This window comes from Lagopus leucura, unplaced genomic scaffold (assembly GCF_019238085.1).
Source record: "Lagopus leucura isolate 7727_CA_CO unplaced genomic scaffold, USGS_WTPT01 Super-Scaffold_100001, whole genome shotgun sequence".
Taxonomy (NCBI): Eukaryota; Metazoa; Chordata; class Aves; order Galliformes; family Phasianidae; genus Lagopus; species Lagopus leucura.
In genome coordinates this window covers 5,925,288-5,945,194 of record NW_024962262.1, presented here as the reverse complement: position 1 = coordinate 5,945,194, position 19,907 = coordinate 5,925,288, and the positions used below count along the sequence as shown (strand labels likewise).

Sequence of the window (19,907 nt, the reverse complement as noted above, 5' to 3'; positions counted from 1 at the left end):
ACACCATCAATGCTCATGGCCAGCTTAGGCATAAAAAGAGTGTAAGATGTAAGTGCTGGATGAGGAGGAAAGCTTTTCTGTGGGGAGACTGAGTTTCAAGTGGTTTTGAGGAGGGAAAAGCCTGTGGCTGGCTGTGAATAACAACCTGCCCCTAGAGGACAAGTGGCTAGGTGCCAGGAGTGGCGAGCTGTGCTGGCGGTGTGTCACCACGAGGACCACCTACATGCACTTGGTGCCAAGTGCTGTTTGGCAAACAGGATGGATGCCATGTGTAAATAAACGAGTTACATAACACACTCAGAGTTCATGCACCAAAAATTGATGGTTAGAATTCTGGTGATGCTGAATGCCAGCTGCCTCACAACCAATGGGGCTGCAGTGTTTGTTGTCTCTGGTAGGACTCAGTCATGCTTTGTGGGGCACCTGCAACCTCCTTGAAACCAGCCTGACCCCAGGAATACAAAGAAGAGCAGAGCTGGACAAGTTTAGATGGAGACACTTTGTTTTTCATGGCCACTTGCTCTGTTACAGAGACTTTTCTGATGCCCTTCTGACCATAAGTCTCATGGGTGAGTCTGTGGTACCCAAGCATCTGGGCAACCATGCGCCTCGATGAGAACAAAAATCGCAGCTGTTGGGCTGTTAGAAATAGGGTTGCTGCCATCTGTTGGTTAAAATCACATGGGGAACTGGAAGAGCTCTTAAGGGACAATGCCATCTAAGGTGCAGATCTAATGAAAAAGGCTACTTTGCAATGCAAGTCTGATGTGATCATGTTTTGCAAATGGAGAGGGGGCCACAAAATGATAAGCCTGTATTATTACATTGCATTGTTGCTGTCCTGCACACCAACATAAGCTGTTTGCTGGAGTGCTAGCTAAAGTTCTATGTTTTCAGAAAATATGATGTGAATTTAAAGCTCTAGAATAATGTTTGTAAATCTTTGGATGTAACTGTTAGATAATAAGTGCCAATATACTTCAGAGATTGCTTTACTGCACAGAAATCAAGGACATGCTTACAGAAAACATGTAAATGAGATGTGGCATAGTATCTAGACCTCAAAAAACCTACTGCAGACTATGTCTGTGGGTGTTCCCACCTACAGACTTCTTCACTCTGTAGCCATCACTTCTTTAAATGTGATGCTTTAACACAACACTTTTCAGCACACATCTCCAAATCCATATTTCTCTGTTTTTAAATATACATTTTCCCCCACAAGAGATGACCTGAGCTCTGCAGAATGATGCCCCTGGAGACCTCTCTGTGGCCTCCAAGAACCTTACCAGCCACTCGCCTGGGCTCTTGGCAGCCACCTTTGGGTACCAAAGTTCTGGCTGTGGGTCTACAAATATTTCCCTTTCTGCAGGCCATCTCCATCAGTTTGTGGTGCTAAATCTTCCTGCATGTGTCATCTGTCAGTGTTGCCACTGTCAGTGTTGCCACTACTCAAACTTGTACAAGTTTTGGAGCAACCTAGCAGCTTGTTCCACAGGTCTCTTTAAAGGCAGTGTTTCTTCCTCCCTGCCCTGTAAGCCTAGACGAGCTCAGCTTTCCTGTTCACTACCTGAAGCTCTGCCCTATTTTCTGTCTGAGAGTCACAGCTACAAATTAACTAAATTCTATGGACTGAGCAATCCTGAGAGTACTCTCTTCCTTCAGCTTCCTCCACAAGTTGTTTAAGAAAATATACATGCACCAAACATGAGAGTGAAAGGCTTCCACGGTAAGTAAAATTGAACCTTCCATCACCTGTGTCCAAAATGTTTTAGGTATTAAGTGTTAAACATTGAACAACCTCAGCATTAAACATCTGAGATGTACATTAATGCACTCTTGTCCACTCCATGTTCATGCTCCTTCACCCTGTGCTCTGCCAAATTCCATTTTTGGAGCCTGTAAGAGCTGGAGCTTTGTAAGCAACCTGCCTGGTTGCTTACCCCCAGTAAAATGTCTTACAAGGTTTAGAAATAGCTGCTGAGCATACTGAGCAGGTGTGGAAAGTACCTTGGGATGTTTCTGGGCCCTCTCACTGGAAATGCACATGGGCAGAAGCACTAAAATTTGCAATTAAAAACATGTCTTAGGTAGGGTTTCTGAAGTTTGGATTTGGTCAAGAGACTGGGGCACTGAGGTTTCCAGATTTCTTTCCATGTGGGTTGTATGGAAAATGATTTCCCCAAACCTCTCCACACGGCTCCCATTGACACAGGTTGAAGAATTCATACCCATATGTAACCTGACAGTCACTGCTCCTCACAGTACCCCAATCCCACTGCAGCTAAGGGTCAAATTCCTTCTGCAATACAGCCGTGTTGCCTGGTTATTGCAGAAGTCCTTCCACTGTGGCTGCAGCACATTTTGCAAATTTAGGAAATGCTTTTCAGTTTTGGTGGGATCTTTACAGAATGGGTGGGAACCAGGTGGAGAAGATCCAGTTATCCCCAGCAGTCTACAACAGATGAATTCTTGTTCTACTCAGTAGGAAATACTGAAGAAAGACTCACGTGCTGGAAGCCTGCCTGCGGCTTTCACCAAAGATTTAAAGGAAAATTAGTTGGCTGGATTAAACACTGGCTTACTCATTCTTGTAAATCACAGCTCGTCATACTTAATTCTTATTTTACTTTTTGTGCAATAATTATAGGTTGGGGATGTGTTCTTATAATAAGCTAAGTAGATGAGCTCTTACAAGATTTACTGCAAAATTGTTGATGAATGTAGACTAGAGACATACACAACAGGCATGACGACAGCGATATGTAAAAGAGGAGATATTGGACTCTGACCATTCTCGACTGCCCCACTGCTTCATTTCTGGGCCATGCCTTCATTCAGTTTTGCACTTGGTCCAGTTTGTATTGGGATTTGTAGGTGGAGCATCCCCATGTGCTTCATTTAGCTTATGTTGTGGACCTGCTTCCCAGAAGAGTGTCTGATCTCCTTTTTCCTCCTGTCCTCTTTCCTTCACAACTTTCTTGTTTAAACAAATTGCATGGGTTCACTACCCTGCTGTGTGAAGAGGCCCTTTTATCTACCTTAACCCAATCTGCTATTACTTCCATCACTCTCCCTCCACCTAGTTCTAATATGTGGGATATGATGAATAACAGTTCTGCATTCACCTCATCCACTGCCTTTATGATTTTGCAAATGTTGGTCGTAATCTCCTCTCCACTTCTCATCTTCAAAGCATTTTTAGCTTTTCCTTACCTTAAAATGTTTTATCATTTTAGTTGTCCCTTTCTGCCCTTTCTCCAACTCCATCGCAGCCTGAAGAAAGCGTGGCTTAGCAATGAATTCCATGTAGATTATACAGTGAAATTCCCTAATTTCAGACCCAGTAGCCCTGTGAGAGGTGTGCTCCAGTGTCTCAGCCCCACAGTTTGCCTCATCAAGAAGTTTGTCTGCTCTCACCATGCTGCTCCAACAATGTCTGCCTGCACGGACCCCAGGCAGAAAGATCTAACTAACCACGTGAAAAATATGATAAACATAGGTCAGTATTATCCTTATAATTTCCATTTACATACAGAGGGAAATTGACCCACAAGGGCAATTAATGATAAAAAGAGTATTTCGGCTTTTTTATTGGTGTAGCATGAACCTGCCATTTCAAGAGGAAAAATGAGTGCAAGGTACGTGACTGTGGTGTCTGGGTGCTCTCTGAGCAATGCTATGCCAGGATTTGTTTGAGGAAGTGAGGGAAAAAAAAAGAAAAAAAGAAAAGAAAAAACAAAAAAGGAGGTTGGAACAGGAGGTTCTGCTAAAGGCAGTAGTTTTCTGGGGCTTTTCACAAGGTAATAGCAAAAAATAAAATGCAACGCGTCAAGGAAATAAAAACACCCCTTGAAGCTGTGAGAGCACTTGGTTACTGAAGGTTTTTCTGAGAAATGCAATGACTAACATATTTTCTCAAACAATCCTATCCCCTGTTTAGCAGCTGGCCACCTACTGCTTCCCTGCTGTGGCTGCTGGGGAGCAGACGGCTCACCAATGCTGTCTGGCAAAAGAGAAAGGCGAAGATACCTCCAGAAAAACATAGCATTGAATGGGAGTTTTGAAAAGCCCTTGGGGATCTCTTCAGCCCTTCCACTGTTGGTGGTGTTCATGCAGAATTGCTGCCTGTGGGTTTGTTACATTCCCAAGGCTCCTGTTGCAAGGCCTGGACCAGTGGGGAAAAGAAGAATGTGGTTCTGAGAGAATAAATTCCTACAGATTGCTGTTGTTTGCAGTTCATGTTAATACCGCAGCTCCCCTGAGCTTCCCATACCCTCCCTCTAATAAATCTCCCTTCATCTGATGCAAGATGATGTGCTCATTTCTTCCCTGTGCTGAGAATCCCTGTTCTTTCATAAATCTAACCTGATATGTACTCACCCGTCCTTGACTTTAAGTGGTTGGGCAGCTGCTTTTGTGCATACAAAGGGTGGATGCATTAAGCATGCTCAAGGCATACCTGATAGGAGTAGATCCCGTGAGAGCTCAGGGCTGCAATACCTTTCTCTGCCTTTTTTAATCTTCCTCTCCTTACAAGAACCTCCTGAGGATATTTCAAGACATTATCCAACAGTTCCTCTGCACAGTTCCAGGCTGTTGCCAGGAGCCACTGCTGTTCCCTCACAGTGCTTCTTCAGTGGGACAGTGTGGCTGCCACGTCTCAGCTGCCTCTGCCACACCTCCATCAAAGCTCAGCATCCACGTGGAGATCAGGTTTAATGCAGGGTGGCCCCACCTTTTCATAGTGGGTTTCTGCTTTGTGCTCGCCCTCTGTAACAGTTTTGGTGTGCTCCTATATGTGAACCAACCTCAGTATATATCACTACAGACACTGATGTACACCTGTACACACACAGCTGATGTATTCCTGATGGGAGACAGTCCTGATAATTACATGAATAAAATATTATGGATAATGGAAATAAAATCAATGCACCCAGGCAGGAAGTAAGCAAGTCACCAATATGAAATGCATGTTATACTGCTGACAGGTGTTTTAATATAGCTTGTGAATAAGGGATTTATTTACAAGGAAAAAAGCTCAGACAAAGCCTCAGAGTATAATTATTTATCCAGCTTTGTAATTATTAGTTATAAATCTCCAAAATGGCTGAGAAAGTGGGGAGATGCCAAGTCTGGCTGTGTGAAATGCTATTGCTGGAAGCGGTGTTATTCCTGACAATATATTATGGCCAAAGACACAAGAGAATTTCCATTTTCTGGGAGCACTGCCTTTTTGCAGCAAGAAATGTGCTTTCAGTGACGGCTTTAATATCAAGTTACAGGCTCTGGCCACACAGGGGAGGAGGAATAGAGGTAGCTGAACTTTTCTGGATTAAATGTCTATTATATGGTTGCCAGGGACAACAGGGGACGGGGTTTAATGACCCAGGTGGTCCCTTCATATTCTGCACTCATATCCTCCACTATCAAAATGGTTCCTCGGGGATCTGCCTGATCAAATACCAACAGCACTAAATCCTGAGACCTGTTGGAAAAGCGTTGGCCTAAGTGATATAAGATGTGCTGAGGCAGAAAAGGAGTGTGCAAGGCAGCCAGTCACAGCTTATCCTGCCTCAGACCCAAGGCTGGTGTATTTGAGGCAGCCACTGTACCTGGTGAAGCAGTAACACCCATAATGTAACCAGTAGGGTCTCCTGGTATAGTGATCAATTCCCATTTCAGTTTTAACTGCACTGAAGGTGAATACCAAGAATGAGTGGCGTACCCTTGCATGGGTTTTTACAGGTCTGTTCCATAACTCTAGTAACTTACAGTAGGAGTATGTTAAGTGTACCTCCCACAAATGTCTACTGGTATTTATAATGACAGCGCAAGAACTGGACCACCAATGAACTTTAGAGCCCTTGTTAGTATAAAAAAATAATAATAATGGTATAGGAATCAAGCATAGGAAAAAGCCAGTTAACATTTGCCATCTGGGTTAGAAAGTCCCAGACAGCAATGATAAAGAACACTGCCATGATGGGAACATAACTTAGACAGAATCTTGAGCACCTGACACTTGCCAAAGGATGCTGAGCAGTGGAGATGGGACCTCCGGATGGGGATGTTCATGAGCACCTGTGTGGGATCCACTTTCTGTAGTGTGGAGGATGCAGCAATGAGAGGACAATGCTGGGATATGGTGATCTCTATTTACAGCCTGAATTTTGAGGTGTATGTATGGTGGCTTATGGAGGGAGCAAGCAAGCCCAGCCCAGCTACAGTCTAGAGGGACTACAGACTAATATTTCATGCATTTTCAGTGTGAAATTTCCCATGCTGTATGATAAAACTTATTTGTAGTCACTTGCAAATCATTTGACAAAAGAACAGATTTGCACCAAATTATTCCACCAGTTTCAACTCCCAACAATGTAACTATGCAGGCACCATCCAAGTGTACTGCCTGCCTCAGTACAGGTTAGTGGATGACCTGCTGAAAAGGAGCTCTGAAGAGAAGGATGGATGTTCTAATGGACAGCAGGTTAGCCATGAGCCAGCAGTGTGCCCCTGTAGCCAAGAAGGCCAATGGTATCCTGGAGTGTGTTAAAAACAGCATGGTCAGCAAATCAAGGGAGGTCTCTTCTGCCCTTGTGAGGCCACATCTAGAGTACTGTGTCCAGTTTTGGGCTTCCCAGTTCAAGCAAGATGGGGAACTCCTAGAGAGAGTCCAGTTGAGGGCCACAAAGATGATGAGGGGAGCACGTCCCTTATGCATGACTGGAGCATGTCCCTTATGAGGAAAAGCTGAGAGATCTGGGGAAGAGAAAGCTGAGAGGGAATCTTATCAATGCTTATAAATATCTAAATGGCAGGAGACAAGTGGATAGGGCCAGGCTCCTTTTGGTGGTGTCCAGTGACAGGACAATGGGTACAAACTGGAACAGAGGAAGTTCCATCTGAACATGAGAAGGTACTTTTTTAAGGTGTCAGAAGGTGTCAGATCACTGGAACAGGCTGCCCAGAGAGGTGGTGGAGTCTCCTTCCCTGGAGATGTTCAAAACTCACCTGGATGCTTTCCTGCTCAACCTACAGTAGAAACCTCCTTTAGGGTGTTGGACTGAGTGATCTCCAGAGGTCCCTTCCAATCCTGAAACTCTGTGATTCTATGTAGTCTGAGCTACAAGAAGCCCAACACAACCCCCAAACACAGGAGAAGATACACTGCAATTCATTGTGCAACAGCGCTGGCCCCTCTCAGACTCTCCTTGAGTTGCTGCAACCCACAGAAATAGGCAGTCTTCGGCCATTTGAGGGAGGGTCCAAACCTGGTCCTCCAGTCTGAGGGAGACATGGAGTTAGTGGAGAGGGCCACCAAGACGCTGAAGGGCATGGAGCATCTATTCTGTGAGGAGAAGCCGAGAAAACTGGGACTGCTCAGCATGGAGGAGGCTCAGGAGGATCTCAGTACAAATATATACCCTATGGAAGGGGGGCAGAGAGGTCAGAATCAGGCTCTGCTCAGTGGTATCCAGTACCAGGCCTCACAGCCTCCTTTGGCATACCCCAGACGCATGGCGTAGTGGCAGTGGGTAAAGACCGCCCACAGCTGTGTGGGTGAGCATCTTCATGTCCTGCCTTGTGCCCAGTGCCTGGTAAATGCCAGGAATGCAGCTCGGGCGAGTTCATGCTGTTTCCAATTAGGACACTGGCTGGCTGGCAGGTTGCTTGCTAGACCACACATGTCTTAGGGAAACCAGGAACTGCTGCCTGGGGTTTGGGAGGCAAGCGGCGGTCTGGCCTGCTGGAGGAGGCCACCACAAGGCATGATGTGAGCCCCGAAAACCCCAAAGGATGGGGCAGTCTCTTGTAAAGAGGTTTTACAGGGAAATACTGGCACTGAGTACCCTAGGGTGCAATTGTGGTAAGGCCAGGAAAGGCCAGGTTCAGGAAAGACCCATAGGGTGCTCCTATGGGACAAGCACTTTGGTGGCACCTCGTGAGAAGAAGAGGTGAAGAGAAGGGTTTGGTGGACATGTGTGAAATACTGATCTTACTTAGGGTGTTTCCCCACCACTGGGAGCCCTTTCTGCTAACAAGGCATCACTGTTTATCTACCTTCCTGCTTTTCAGTTCTCCCTTTCAATGAAACACTGTTTTCAAGGCAGTGTGACGTGGGGACGGGAAAAGCTCAGCTATTTGCCAGGGATCTGACGTTTCATTAGCAACCTCTGTAAACTGGAACTCAGACTTTGCCGTTGCCAGCTAAGCCCCATCAGAAGGGCTACATCCTGCTACTATGGAAAAAAAAAAATCACAAAGTTGAGACCCTGCTTGGGAAATAAAAGTACTTTTCTGCAATACAGCAATCCAGGAGCCATTAAACTGTCAGTGGGTGGGGTAAGCAATGATTCACAGGGCTCTGGTGCCTGTAGCATGCCCAGACAGAGTTTCCTGCTGCTATTTTCCACTTGTTAGCCTTGTCGCTTGTATGCCTTGTGTAGGCTTGGTGCTGTTAGAGGTCTCATACAGCAGCAGGAAAAGGTTGGCAGAAACCAGGCACAAACTTATTTTCTGTGATGGATGGGATGCTATGTGAATCCTACGGACTGGGTGAGGTACGAGAAGTGGGATGTGGGCTTGGTGACTTCTCAAGTGAGTTAGGGAAAGGAAACCTCACACATGCAGGAGTGTCTGAAGGCAAAAAAAAAAAATGAAGGATGGCATTTACAGTGGATGAGTATTCTTTAGGGCCCTTAACTCCCCAGACAGTGTGGCTTCTTGGTTGTACAACTATAGCTGTGAAAGACTGGGGAGCTGAGCTGGGTTAAAAATAATCTAATAGGGTAAAATAAATGAAAAGGTGGTTTTCAGCCAGATGAGCTCCTATGTTTTTTCATCAGGCCGATCCACCAGCAGGCATACTTACTGACAATTTACTAACAAATAACTCACAAGTTAATTATTTCTCCTCTAAAAGGGAAAAGCAGCTTCATGTGCAGGGAGTTTGCTCCCTGGTGTCCTGCATCTCACTATCGATCCTTGGGACAGAAAACTTCAAATTATCAGCGAAGCTCCCCAGGTTCCCCCAATGAATGTCATAGCTTCCCTCTCACAGGTGTCAGAGTGCTACCTGCCACGCTCTGCAGGATCTGCAGCTTCTCCGTGGCAGTGCTCATCCCATTCACTCTGGCTGAAATGACTCGACCCTCAGGAATTTGTTCAGAAATTTGGCACAGACGCAGACCAAATGGGTACTTTCTGGGAAGTTGAAAATTTGCTAAATGTTGGAAATTCTTCTGGGTGGCATGCGGAGATTTCTTCTCCTACCTGGGTTTTATCTGCTTCTCTGCATTCAACACTGAACACTTTGTGACAGACAGGATGGATCATGCTTCAGGATCAGACTCTGATGTGGCAGAATAATAAAAAATATCATTCAGTAGTAGAAAGACATCTGTTGAGAGCTGTGAGTGCTGTTACATCACTGTCAGGCTCCAAGAAGCAGCTCATCTGGCACCAGAAGCGACCTGCATGTCGAAAGGACCAAGTTTCCACTAGAGGGTTGTAGTGCTGTATGGAAGATGTGCTGCTGTGGCAAGAATAGTGTGTGCGTTCTGCAGCTTTGTCAGCAGCTGAAATGCATCCTGCCACAGCCCAGCTTCCAGCAACCTCTATCTCTCTGATGTACACAGCCTGCAAGCTGGGAGAGGGCTGGTGCCCAAGTGATCCGCATCCCTGCCTTCCTGAAAACCTAGCATTCATATGAATGAGCAGCTAACATATATTTATATATAGGTACAGTAAGAAAACACACTGTGCTTGTGTATATAGACACATACACAGTGCATTTATGTGTTTATCTGGGATACAGATGGTCAGGCAGTGTGGTTGTGGCACTCCATCACAAGATGCTGAGGAAATTTAGAAGAGCAGCATAGTTAGCAGGATGAGAAAGCAATAGATGTTTGCACAGAGCCCTGGCTTCTTCTCTGGTCCAGTACCAAGCACAGGTGCAGGCCCTGGCAGTTTGCAGGCTAGCCTTGAACAGCAGCCATCACAAGGCTCTGCCACCAACCTTGCCTCCACATCCAGTGCAACTCAGCAGGTCCTTTCAGGTTCATGTGTATACATTCCTAGTATGTGTCTGCTTGTCTTTTACAGTAGCATACGCATTTGTGCACAAGGATCTATTGCTTGCAGCTTTCTGATGTGCAAAGTGGTGGCAACTGCGCTGCCCAGATCAGGGTAGTTTTGCATACAGAAAACAAAAACTGGCGTTGTGTAACATAGTGAGGAAAGCCTAAATAACACTTGTGTTGCCTTTTCTTTTTCATAGAAAGAGTAAAAAGGCAAATGTAACCACAAGCCATGCCTGCAGCCTGGAAAACAGTGTGACATTCATGGAAAATTTACATAGTGATCAGTTCATGCACCACCTGTTTGTCTGTCTGTGACTATCGTCATTTCCACTTATAGGCAGATGGAAAATGGATTTTGCCTACATTTTCATTTCTTTTGTTATCAGAAAAGTTTTGAGGAAGTAAATAGGTGAAAATCTTGCAAAATATTCATTATTTAGTACAGCAGAAGATGGGCTGGACTCAGTTCCTTCTGAAGATGGCCAGGCCTGAGTGCTCTCACCTACATACAGGCGTATAGACCAGCCTTTGAGTCATCAGGGAAGCTTGAGAGTGCTGGGATGGATTATCTAACCCCGAAGAGCCATTCAATCATCCTTTGCCCTTCAGTGCAGGTGAAGAGAATCAAACTCTTTTGACTGCAATTCTGTACAGTCTCCGCTCACACAGCTGTGACTCTGTCCCTCCAAAAGGAATCATGGCATGCAGCTTTACCCATCCTGCATGTGGTAATCGAATAGGTTTAAGAGCTTAAGCGCTCTTATGGTAGCAATGCTTACAAATGCTGGGCTGTCTGCCCATCACAGCTTTCTTCTCTCATAAGGCTGCTCTTTGGCATGAACGTGCTGGGGCGTGTTGTTAGTGATGAAGGCTGCTAATTGAGCTTGCTAATAGGGAGAGAGCTGTTAAAAACATGTCCCTCAAAGCAGCTCCCACAGGTGGTGGAGCTGTACTACTCACCTTCATCACGTCAGTGGTGCACAAAGAAGATGGGAGCAAATGGATTTCATCCTTTCAGGCTGTTTTATTAAGCAAAGCAAAACAAAACCAATCTTGCTGTCAATTTACCAGATCCTCATTGATGTAAGGCCCCTTTCCACAGCTCTGGGAGGATAGCCAGGCTGAGGTATGGATGAGATCAGTGCTGGGAGCATTACACACATGAATATTGATCAAGGAAAACCAGACAGGGGCCAGCCTGCTGTCCTGCTCTCAATCACCAACAAATGCAAGGGAAAGGGTGAGAGAAGAGGCTTTCCTGTGCATTTGCATAGGCAGATGGGTGAAGGGTGATGATGAAAACCTGCATCAGGACATGGTTGTGGCTGCACATCCTTCAGGGATGAAGCTCAGAGGCTCCTGGCTTTCATCATGAGCATTAAGGGACACAGTTACAATGAAAGCATAAAATGTCCCTTACAGTCATGCAACTGGCTTTCAAAATGCAGTTTAATGAAAAAACTCTGATGAATTAACTGGAAGTTGTTACTGTTCCTTGAGCATGCTGAGTGCTCACAATAAATCTTTTTCCTGAAGGAAAAAGCAAGGTTAAATCAAGCTACAAAGCCCACTGAGCATTAGATTTACAGCAATTTGAAAGGGTTATAGGTTTATTTCTTAAACAGCTGAATTATAGCTGCTTCTGGATATTGATATGTGAAGCAGGCTGACCCCTGGGCACTGTGAGGAGCTAGGGAATGAGAAGCAGTGGTGAGATGGCGCTGGTTATCGTCTTTATGTGAATTTCGAAGTCACTTCCAAAGAAGTAGATGAGATAGTAGTTCAGTATACCGGCCACAGACATGAGGAACAGGAACAAAATGATGCGCTTCCCAAACAAGTATCCGGGTGTGCTGGGGAGACAGGAAGAGAGGAAAGCTATTCGTTATCAGGTCCACCTTACCTAAGGAGCCCTCAGCCTCCAGGCTCTGGCTGAGAGCATCAGGTGCATTCCAGGGGTTGTCACAGATGAGGGAATTCCTGCTCTTCTGCTTGGCCCGCTGCAAACTTGTAGATGTCATTGGAAATTTTCTGATCAGTTTGGGCCTGGATTCATCTCTTCACCTCAGTGCAGGACTTTTCTCACCAAAGTGACTGTTCAGAGGGACTTGAATGTCTTTATAGCCACCAGTGACTGTGGGATGGTTTTGTTCCACACATGCATAATTAGCTTTATTAAGATCAGAGGAGGATATTGTGCAAATACTAGCACACACACATGCGTGTGTTGACACAGGTAGGGAGGGATGGGAGCATCTCCTGTGAGGAGGGGGGCTGAGAGATCTGGGACTGTTCAGCCTGGAACAGAGGTGCCCAGTTTGAGGACCAGAGGTCATGGGCACAGTGGCATACAGGAGGTTCCCTATGAACACCAGGAGCACTTTTGTGTGGGTTATGGACCACTGACACAGGCTGCCCAGAATCTGTGGAGTCTCTTCCTTGGAGATCCTCCAAAGCCACCTGGATGTTGCTGTGGGCACCCTGCTCTGGATGTCCCTGCTAGAGCAGGGGTCAGGCCAGGAGTCCTCTAGAGGTCCCATCCCACCCCAGCTTTTCTATGGTTCTGAAACATTCCCAGGTTTTATGAAAAGGCTCTGCAAAGCCTTACCTCTGGGTCCTCTCCCCCAGGTAGCCCACAAAGTACTTCTGCCTCACAAACAAGTACATCAGGCCAGCAAAGGCGGCGGGTGCTGCACAAAGGGTAGAAGAACACATTACAAACAACAGCTTGGGTCCCTCACATGTATTGTCCCCACTCTCCTTTTCCAAGGACTTTTTGAGTGTAATTCTTCCCTGAGTCATGCAAAACATGCACCCAGTCCCACTGAAACTCAGAAAGGAGTGTACCAGATTTCCCCACACCTCTTTGTCTAGTGATGAAACTCTTCCTTTCCAGAAAGAACAGCATACAAGCCCTAGGAAGGCAGCAGTTATGCTCCTGACCTATCTTTATCCAACTGTATTGCAAGAATCCATTGAGTGGAACGCATAAATGCTCAGTGTGTGTCATCAGCTCTAGGTGGGTGGCAGTACCACTTTCACATGCCTGCACTCACTAGCCCCATAATCAGAATCATTTGAGTTGGGACAGGAACACCTAAAGCTAGATCAGGTTGCTCAGAGCCTGGTCCAGCCTGACCTTGAATGTCCCTTCAGTAGAATCTTGCCCATGACTCCTTTAGGGGAATCACCTGAAGTACTAACGTGTTCTCCATCTCTCAATTAAAGTCATGAAAGGGAGTGAAAACAAGTATTACCTTGGCTGCAGAGAAGCCCAGCACACCAAAGCACGGCGAGAAACGTAGGGTACGTGTGCCCACAGTTTTGGCTAGGAAGGAATTTATGAGAGAGAAATCAGAATACAGGGAATATTGAAAGAAAATTGGTTTCTTTCATCCATGAACAACTGTGGAGTGGATTTGGGCTGTGCAGGCTCCACAGCAGCCTCGTGTAGGCACAGGGATGCTGCGTGGGCAGCAGCCAGGGAAGCAACTCCTCATGTGCCTGTGCCCCAACATGATTGCTGCCTCACCCAGGATTTGCCTACCTGCCACCTCATGCAGAGAATGGGCTCTTTGTTCTGCCCGCTCAGGAAAGAAACCGCAAGCGAGCCCAGCAGCTGGGAAGTGCATTTGCTTCCTCTAGCATGTGTAACAGAGCTGCACGCTTTGTTGGCTTAGGAAATCCTTGTGCTTAAGTCATATTAATCAAGCGATGAGCATTGAGAGCTGCGTGGAGCCAACAAAAGGAGAACTGCACAGCAAAAAGGAGTGTCTGGAAAGGTTAACCTGTCTCCTTGCACATGCACAGGAATCATTTCTGACTCCCTCCTTCAGCCTGGAATGCACTTCCAGAGGGAGATGTGCTCTTGCAGAGGTCACACACCTGTGAAGGGCAGCATTTTGCTGTTCTCTGCCTTTTTGAGCGTATTGCCAGTACTTCACGGGTAATAAAAAATATTTTATGTTCTTTTCTCTTCTGGGTTGGAATTAATTTTCCCCTCTGCTCCCTCTGAAGGAATGTTGAAGACAAGATGCAGCAAATGCAGTGGGGAAGCAGAGGGCCAGAACTTGTTCAGAGCACTGCCACTACTCTCAAGTCAGCATTGCTTCCCCCTGGAGCTGCAGCATGTATGGGACAATGGCTGTGCCCACGTCACACTTCCAGTTTTAGGTGCGATTCGGAGAGTTGGATCCCAGATAGGGGACATAGAGAACATCAGGTCTGCACGTCCTGCTCAGCAGCAAATGCACCGGAAAACTACAGGTCTAACCTCTGCCACAGCGCACACAGCAATGGGATTGCAGAGCAAAGCCTTGGAGCCCAACTTTGCACCCCTAAGAGTTTGGATTAAGCTGTAAGGAACAGGGCGGTGAGCCCAGGCTTGCCCCACTGGCTCTTCCTACTCACTTGGCAGTGTAGACACGTTCAAAGGCAGAGGAGCCTGGCCGCTGGATTCCTTTGCCATTGCAGTGTTTACTCTCATGCTCCAATTTGCTAGCAAAAAAAGCTGTAAAAAAACAAACAAAAACCAACACAAGCTGTTGGATCTGAAATGTAATCTGGAGATATCTCAGAAGTGCACGCATCCTTGTGTATGCCTGAGCAGCAGCAGAATGTGCAGATGTGTGGAGGTGCAAGGTCGCCAGCACGCTCACTCTGTCAACATGGCGTAACGCAACCCTCCATGCAAGGGCATGACATGGTGTCACCCTGACATCCCCATGCATCTGCATGTTGCTGTCAGTATCTCTCACCTGAGCATGGTTAAATCCCCCCCCGTTGCACATGTACAACCCAGCGCTGTGTTATTTGTTCTCCAGGGGGAAAAACCTGCTGGTGAGAGCTGCCAGAACTCATCCTCACTCTCTGACAGAGTGGGGAGAAAAGAGAATTTCTGCTCTTTCAGTGATATCGTTTTGCCAAAACAAGGACATCCAATAGGTTGTATTCATTTCCCAGAAAGGCTTGTTGCAAACCTAGCACTGATGACTGACGCTGTGTATAGTTTGCTTCCTACTTTTAAGCAATGGTATCATGTCAGGATGTTGGCTGCTGCAAAAACACAGCACTGCAAGATAATGTATTGTATGCTTGACAAACACTTCTTGTTTAATTACACTATAACAGGGACCATCAATCGTGTGTCTAAATGCACCTGCAAGAGTTCTGACAGCCTACAAGCTACAAGCATTGTATCATCATGCACCCAATCTCAGTGCACCCAAATCACCCTATGGTTTGGAATATTAGTCTAAGATGTATACCAAAGAAAACACATCAGGACAATTAAAAAAAAAAAAAAAAAAAAAAAAGAAAGAGAGAGAGAGAAAAGGTAAGAAAAAAACACACAAAAACCCCATACATTATTGTAGCAATATGATAACTTGCTAAACTGGCAGGCTTCATCCCTGGAATCTGAAGGCCCATAACTGCCACCATTCAGCAGCTCAGTGACCAAGAGCTCCCAGTGTTCTCACCCATGTGCTTTGGGTTGTTAATGGAGGACCAGGTTGTCCAGCATGATGCTTTTGTTCAGTGTAAAGGCATGCTCCTGTGATGGTAAACCACTTCCTGTTGACCTTGGACTGGATGAGCTTACTGGGACATGTAGCACATCCTTTCCTTTTAGCATGAGATCCCTAAAAGATGGCACAGCCTTTGGAGAAAGACAACGGTAAGCTTTAAACATCTCCCTCTTGGGCAAAAATTTCTTCTCAGAAAGAGTGGTGAGGCACTGGGACAGGCTGCCCAGGAGGTGGTGGAGTCACAGTCCCTGCAGGTGTTCAAGAACCGTGTGGATGTGGCAGCGAGGAGCAGGGCGGGGATGGGCTGAGAGTTGGACTAGATGATCTTAGGGGTCTTCTCCACCCTTGATGATTCTATGATTCTCTCTGCTATTGTAGGTTCTGCCACTTCCCAGGTGCAGGTGAGCTGCAGCAGAGAGTTCCATGATGCCATTGGGTTAAACCCAGCTGTGTCCAACGTGGTGCTGGCCACTGAGCACAGGAACTTGGAGGAGCAGATGGTGATACTCCTGGCATGTAGCCTCCAGGGTCATGGTTGGGTAGGCCCCAGGGATTTCTGGATCTCCTGGGCAAGGACCTGGCCATGGAAATCCAGGCACGAGCCATGGAAGCACTCATCATCTCTGACGTGACCCTTGGTCAAAGGGCTGGGCATTAAGGCAAAAACAAAGATGGATTTATCATGAACACCTGCATCATGAATGAGAGCAGGCTTTGTTTCATCTTGCTTTGGGACACTGAGAAGCACTGGGGAGATAGCTGTTTTACTTACTTTACAATGAGTTACAAAGAGAAACAGAGGAAAAGCACCCGCAGATGTCAAGCTATCAGCATGAGAAGAGCCACCTCAAAGGGCATCCTAGGAGGTACAACCCCTTGAGCTGAAGCTCTGCAAAAGAGCAGAGCAGAGCTGGCAGGTCCCATCCAGTGGTGGCCCCTGGCAAAGGTTTGGGCAGGCAGCACAGCAGTGTTGAGCTCCTATTAGGGTGATGCTGGAGAAAGGAGAGACTACTGTGTTAGGTAGCTTGCAACACTGTGGTTATATTTCTCACTCTTTTCCTCCAAACCTTGAATCAAGGATGTGGTTTCACAACCTGGTGCAGATGGGTGAACTGAGCAGGGAGGTGCAAAGGAGGGGAGGGGGCCAAGAGTTTAAGTGCACTCAGCTGCACCTGGGATCAATGCCCCATGGCTCCAGGGTTTCTTCAGTTGCTATGACCTTGATCCATTGCGGTCTGGCACTTGGGAGTATGCAGCAAGGGCCTTGGGGAGATGGTCCAGATGAAGATAATGCACTTTTATTTCAGGTCATTTCAGGTTTATTTCAGTGGGCCATTCCCATGAACTGGCTCCATGTGTGGCCATGGGGTTGTTTCTTGAGTCCACACAAACTGAACAGCGTGCTGATGCTACAGCCGAGTGTGTGCTGGCAGTCATGTAGGGTTGCCCCTTCCACCTGCTTCACGTCACTTCCTCTGTCCTGATCTGCTCAATTTGCCCCGAAGGCTGCTTGGTTGCAACACTGCAGTGATGCAAGAATACCACCAAAGCTCTGTATGTGACTCAGCAGTGCCTGGTTGCTCAGTCACTCTGCAGGATGTGGAGATTCCCAGTGCAAGTGAGGTGATGTCAAATGGACAGGCAGCAATGCAGCCTGCATGCAGCTTTGGAACAGCAGCATTCACCAGAACTGCTTTATAATCCTGCATCAGGTGCAGACAAACATACAAACCCAAATTTACATCATTACTGGCTCCAAGTACTTAAAGACAGTCAGCAGATGTCTCACTGAGCTATAGCGGGAGTTTAGTACAACTGTTATCTTTGACAAGCATTTCTATGCCCTAATTACTGTATACATGACATACAATATGCATAACATACAGTATGTGTGTCATGGAGATCTTTCCAGATAGAAAGCTTGGGAGGAGGAAATCAAGTGCTACAAGCTTCGAAATCATAGCTCAGGGCTGTGTGCCACCCTTATTCATCACACAGAGACCTCTGCAATATTGCTGGCCCACAGCATTGGGGTCAGTGATTTCACAGAGGGATTTCCATGAAAGCAAAGTGCATGTCAGGCTGGAAGGCAAGTGCTTGAGTTTCAGAGTGTATTGGGTTTACATGGCTAGGTTTGGTAGAAGGGGGGCTGCAAGATGAGGCTCTGGGATGAAGCTGCAACCTGTGGAGAACAGCCAGCAGTAGAGCAGATCCTGAAAGGTGGGCCCCGTGGTATGGAGCCATGTTGGAGCTGTGGTTGGAGAGCTGTAGCCTATGGGAAGCCCACGTGGAGTTAGATTGGGAAGGATGGCATCTGTAGGAGGCATCCCATATGGAATGGGGGCAGAGAGTGACCACGGAAGGGCAGCAGATACAGGCATTATGGACTGACCACAGCCTCATTCCCTGTGCTACTCAGGGTAGAGGAGGGTAGAAGGAGGAAGATGTTTGTGCTCTGATCCCAGCACTCCTTATGCTGCTTCACTATCTGCTGTGCATTTACCACTAGCGAGGACTGTGCTGAAGAGCGCAGCAGTTAAAGTCTACCTCAGGATTTCACCCATCTGCACACTTTGCTGCTCTGTGGCTGAGCCCCCACCACTTCCCCTCCCTGCAGCACAGCCCATTTCCAGGCATGAACCATGAGGTCTGCTCTCACTGGGATTTCAAGCATTTCTCTCAGTCACTCACCAAGCTTCTTGAGCCTGGGTAACCGCAGTGCATCCGGGGCAAAACCCACTCCCTTGTCTGGATGATGAGCAGTATTTTCTACTAGGATGGTTAAGTATGGTTGAAGAAGGTTGACCAAGTTAAAAACAGATTTGCGTAGAAGAGCAGCTTGCAGTTTTATTTGAAAAGCTCCAAGGAACAGTACTGAGGGTAGGGGTCTGAATGAGAGCAAGAAATGAAACTTCCCCACTGCAGAAAACGCTCAGCATTCTTGGGGTTGCAGATAATGCAGTCTAGTTACGCTAGAGGATCTGGACAGCTAGGTGACCCCACATTACCCAAACACACTTCTAGGTGGTCAGTGCCATTTTGCTGCCTTCACCTGGCTCTGTGCAGAGCTCTCTGCACAGAGGCTCTTCACCTGGCTCTCTGCAGCCCACAGGGGTTCAGCCAAAGAGCAGCACTGGGGCTTTAGCCACGGTCCCTGTTATCGGATCTAAGTGCACATTGTCCTCAGCAGCTCCAACACATCACCCCTTTCATTAGCTGACATACATATGACTGACTCACAGCAGGGCTGACAAGCCATAGAAACAACAGCATGTTAGGCAGTGTGCTGAGAGCATTGCTGAAGCCAAATGCCTGCCCGGGATGCCTGCACACGCACATACTCACAGCAAGAGGTTATCTAATGAACACCGGATTTTTCTCCCCTCCCATGTACACGGATTTCTGCCTCACCATTCTGGATGACGCTGATCAAGGTGACAATGGCAAGCAGGACGACGCTCCCCAGGGTCTCCTGATCCATTTTGTGAGCAGGCAGTGGGCAGAAGTGCAGCCGTGGCAGCAGCTCAGCCCTGTGAGTGCAGAAGGAGGAAGTGAGGGTCTGAGTTATCTCAGATCGTGAAATACTTCCTACAACCCTGTGGGAGCAGAGCAGCACCCCATCCTTGGGTGTCTGCCAGCACAGCGCAGCTGCAGCATACAGCGTCCCTCATTGCATCCTCTTAGTTTCAGGTGAAGCCTAGAGAAATGTGAGACAACACTTCCCTCTGGAAGATGGTGGCAGCTGCCAACCCTCAGGTTTACAAGCTCAACCCTTCAAGTTGCAGTTTCCCTAGTCTGAGCCCAATACGGATGAAAAGAGTTATTGTGGCGTCTCCTGCCCCAGCTTTGATCCTAGGGAAGAGGTGACAGGGGAACACGAGATGCAGGAGGCTCGTGGTGTCTTCTGTAAGACAGTGAGGCTCAGGCTGCCCAGAGAAGCTGTGGGTGCCCCATCCCTGAAGGTGCTCAAGGCCAGGCTGCATGGGCCCTGGGCAGCCTGAGCTGGTAGGAGCTGTCCCTGCCCACAGTGCAAGGTTGGAATAGGATGGGCTTTAAGGTCTCTTCCAACCATTCTATGATCTATGAAACTACGATTCTATCAGACAGCTGGAAAACATCCTCATCAAAGTGCACATGTCCTTCCAGGAAAAAACCCATCTGCTCCTTTTTGAGATGGGAAATTCACCTACAGCTGTGGCTTTACCCAACCTCACTATCATGCAAATTGTTATCACCTGAAGTAATTGATAAGAAGATCACGTAACTTGGGTACAAGCAAATGTACAGA

At 47.0% G+C, this 19,907-nt stretch overlaps 1 protein-coding gene across 1 annotated transcript; it reads right to left on the bottom strand.

Moving 5' to 3' along the window:
* Positions 1-11,091: 11,091 nt before the first annotated feature.
* Positions 11,092-19,146, bottom strand: LOC122177968 (arachidonate 5-lipoxygenase activating protein). Its single transcript, XM_042867823.1, has 5 exons — positions 19,031-19,146; positions 14,502-14,601; positions 13,349-13,419; positions 12,700-12,781; positions 11,092-11,944 (listed from the first exon to the last, which is right to left on the bottom strand). The coding sequence occupies exons 1-5, from the start codon at positions 19,098-19,100 to the stop codon at positions 11,782-11,784; spliced, it is 486 nt and encodes a 161-aa protein (XP_042723757.1). The 5' UTR covers positions 19,101-19,146; the 3' UTR covers positions 11,092-11,781.
* Positions 19,147-19,907: the final 761 nt, after the last annotated feature.

Excerpts from the sequence above, each read along its gene's own strand:
- LOC122177968 (XM_042867823.1), bottom strand. The coding sequence starts at position 19,100 with ATGGATCAGGAGACCCTGGGGAGCGTCGTCCTGCTTGCCATTGTCACC. Across the intron at positions 13,420-14,501 it reads GAACGTGTCTACACTGCCAA|CCAAAACTGTGGGCACACGT; the intron begins GTGAGTAGGAAG and ends ATTCCTTCCTAG. Across the intron at positions 11,945-12,699 it reads CTGGGGGAGAGGACCCAGAG|CACACCCGGATACTTGTTTG; the intron begins GTAAGGCTTTGC and ends CTGTCTCCCCAG.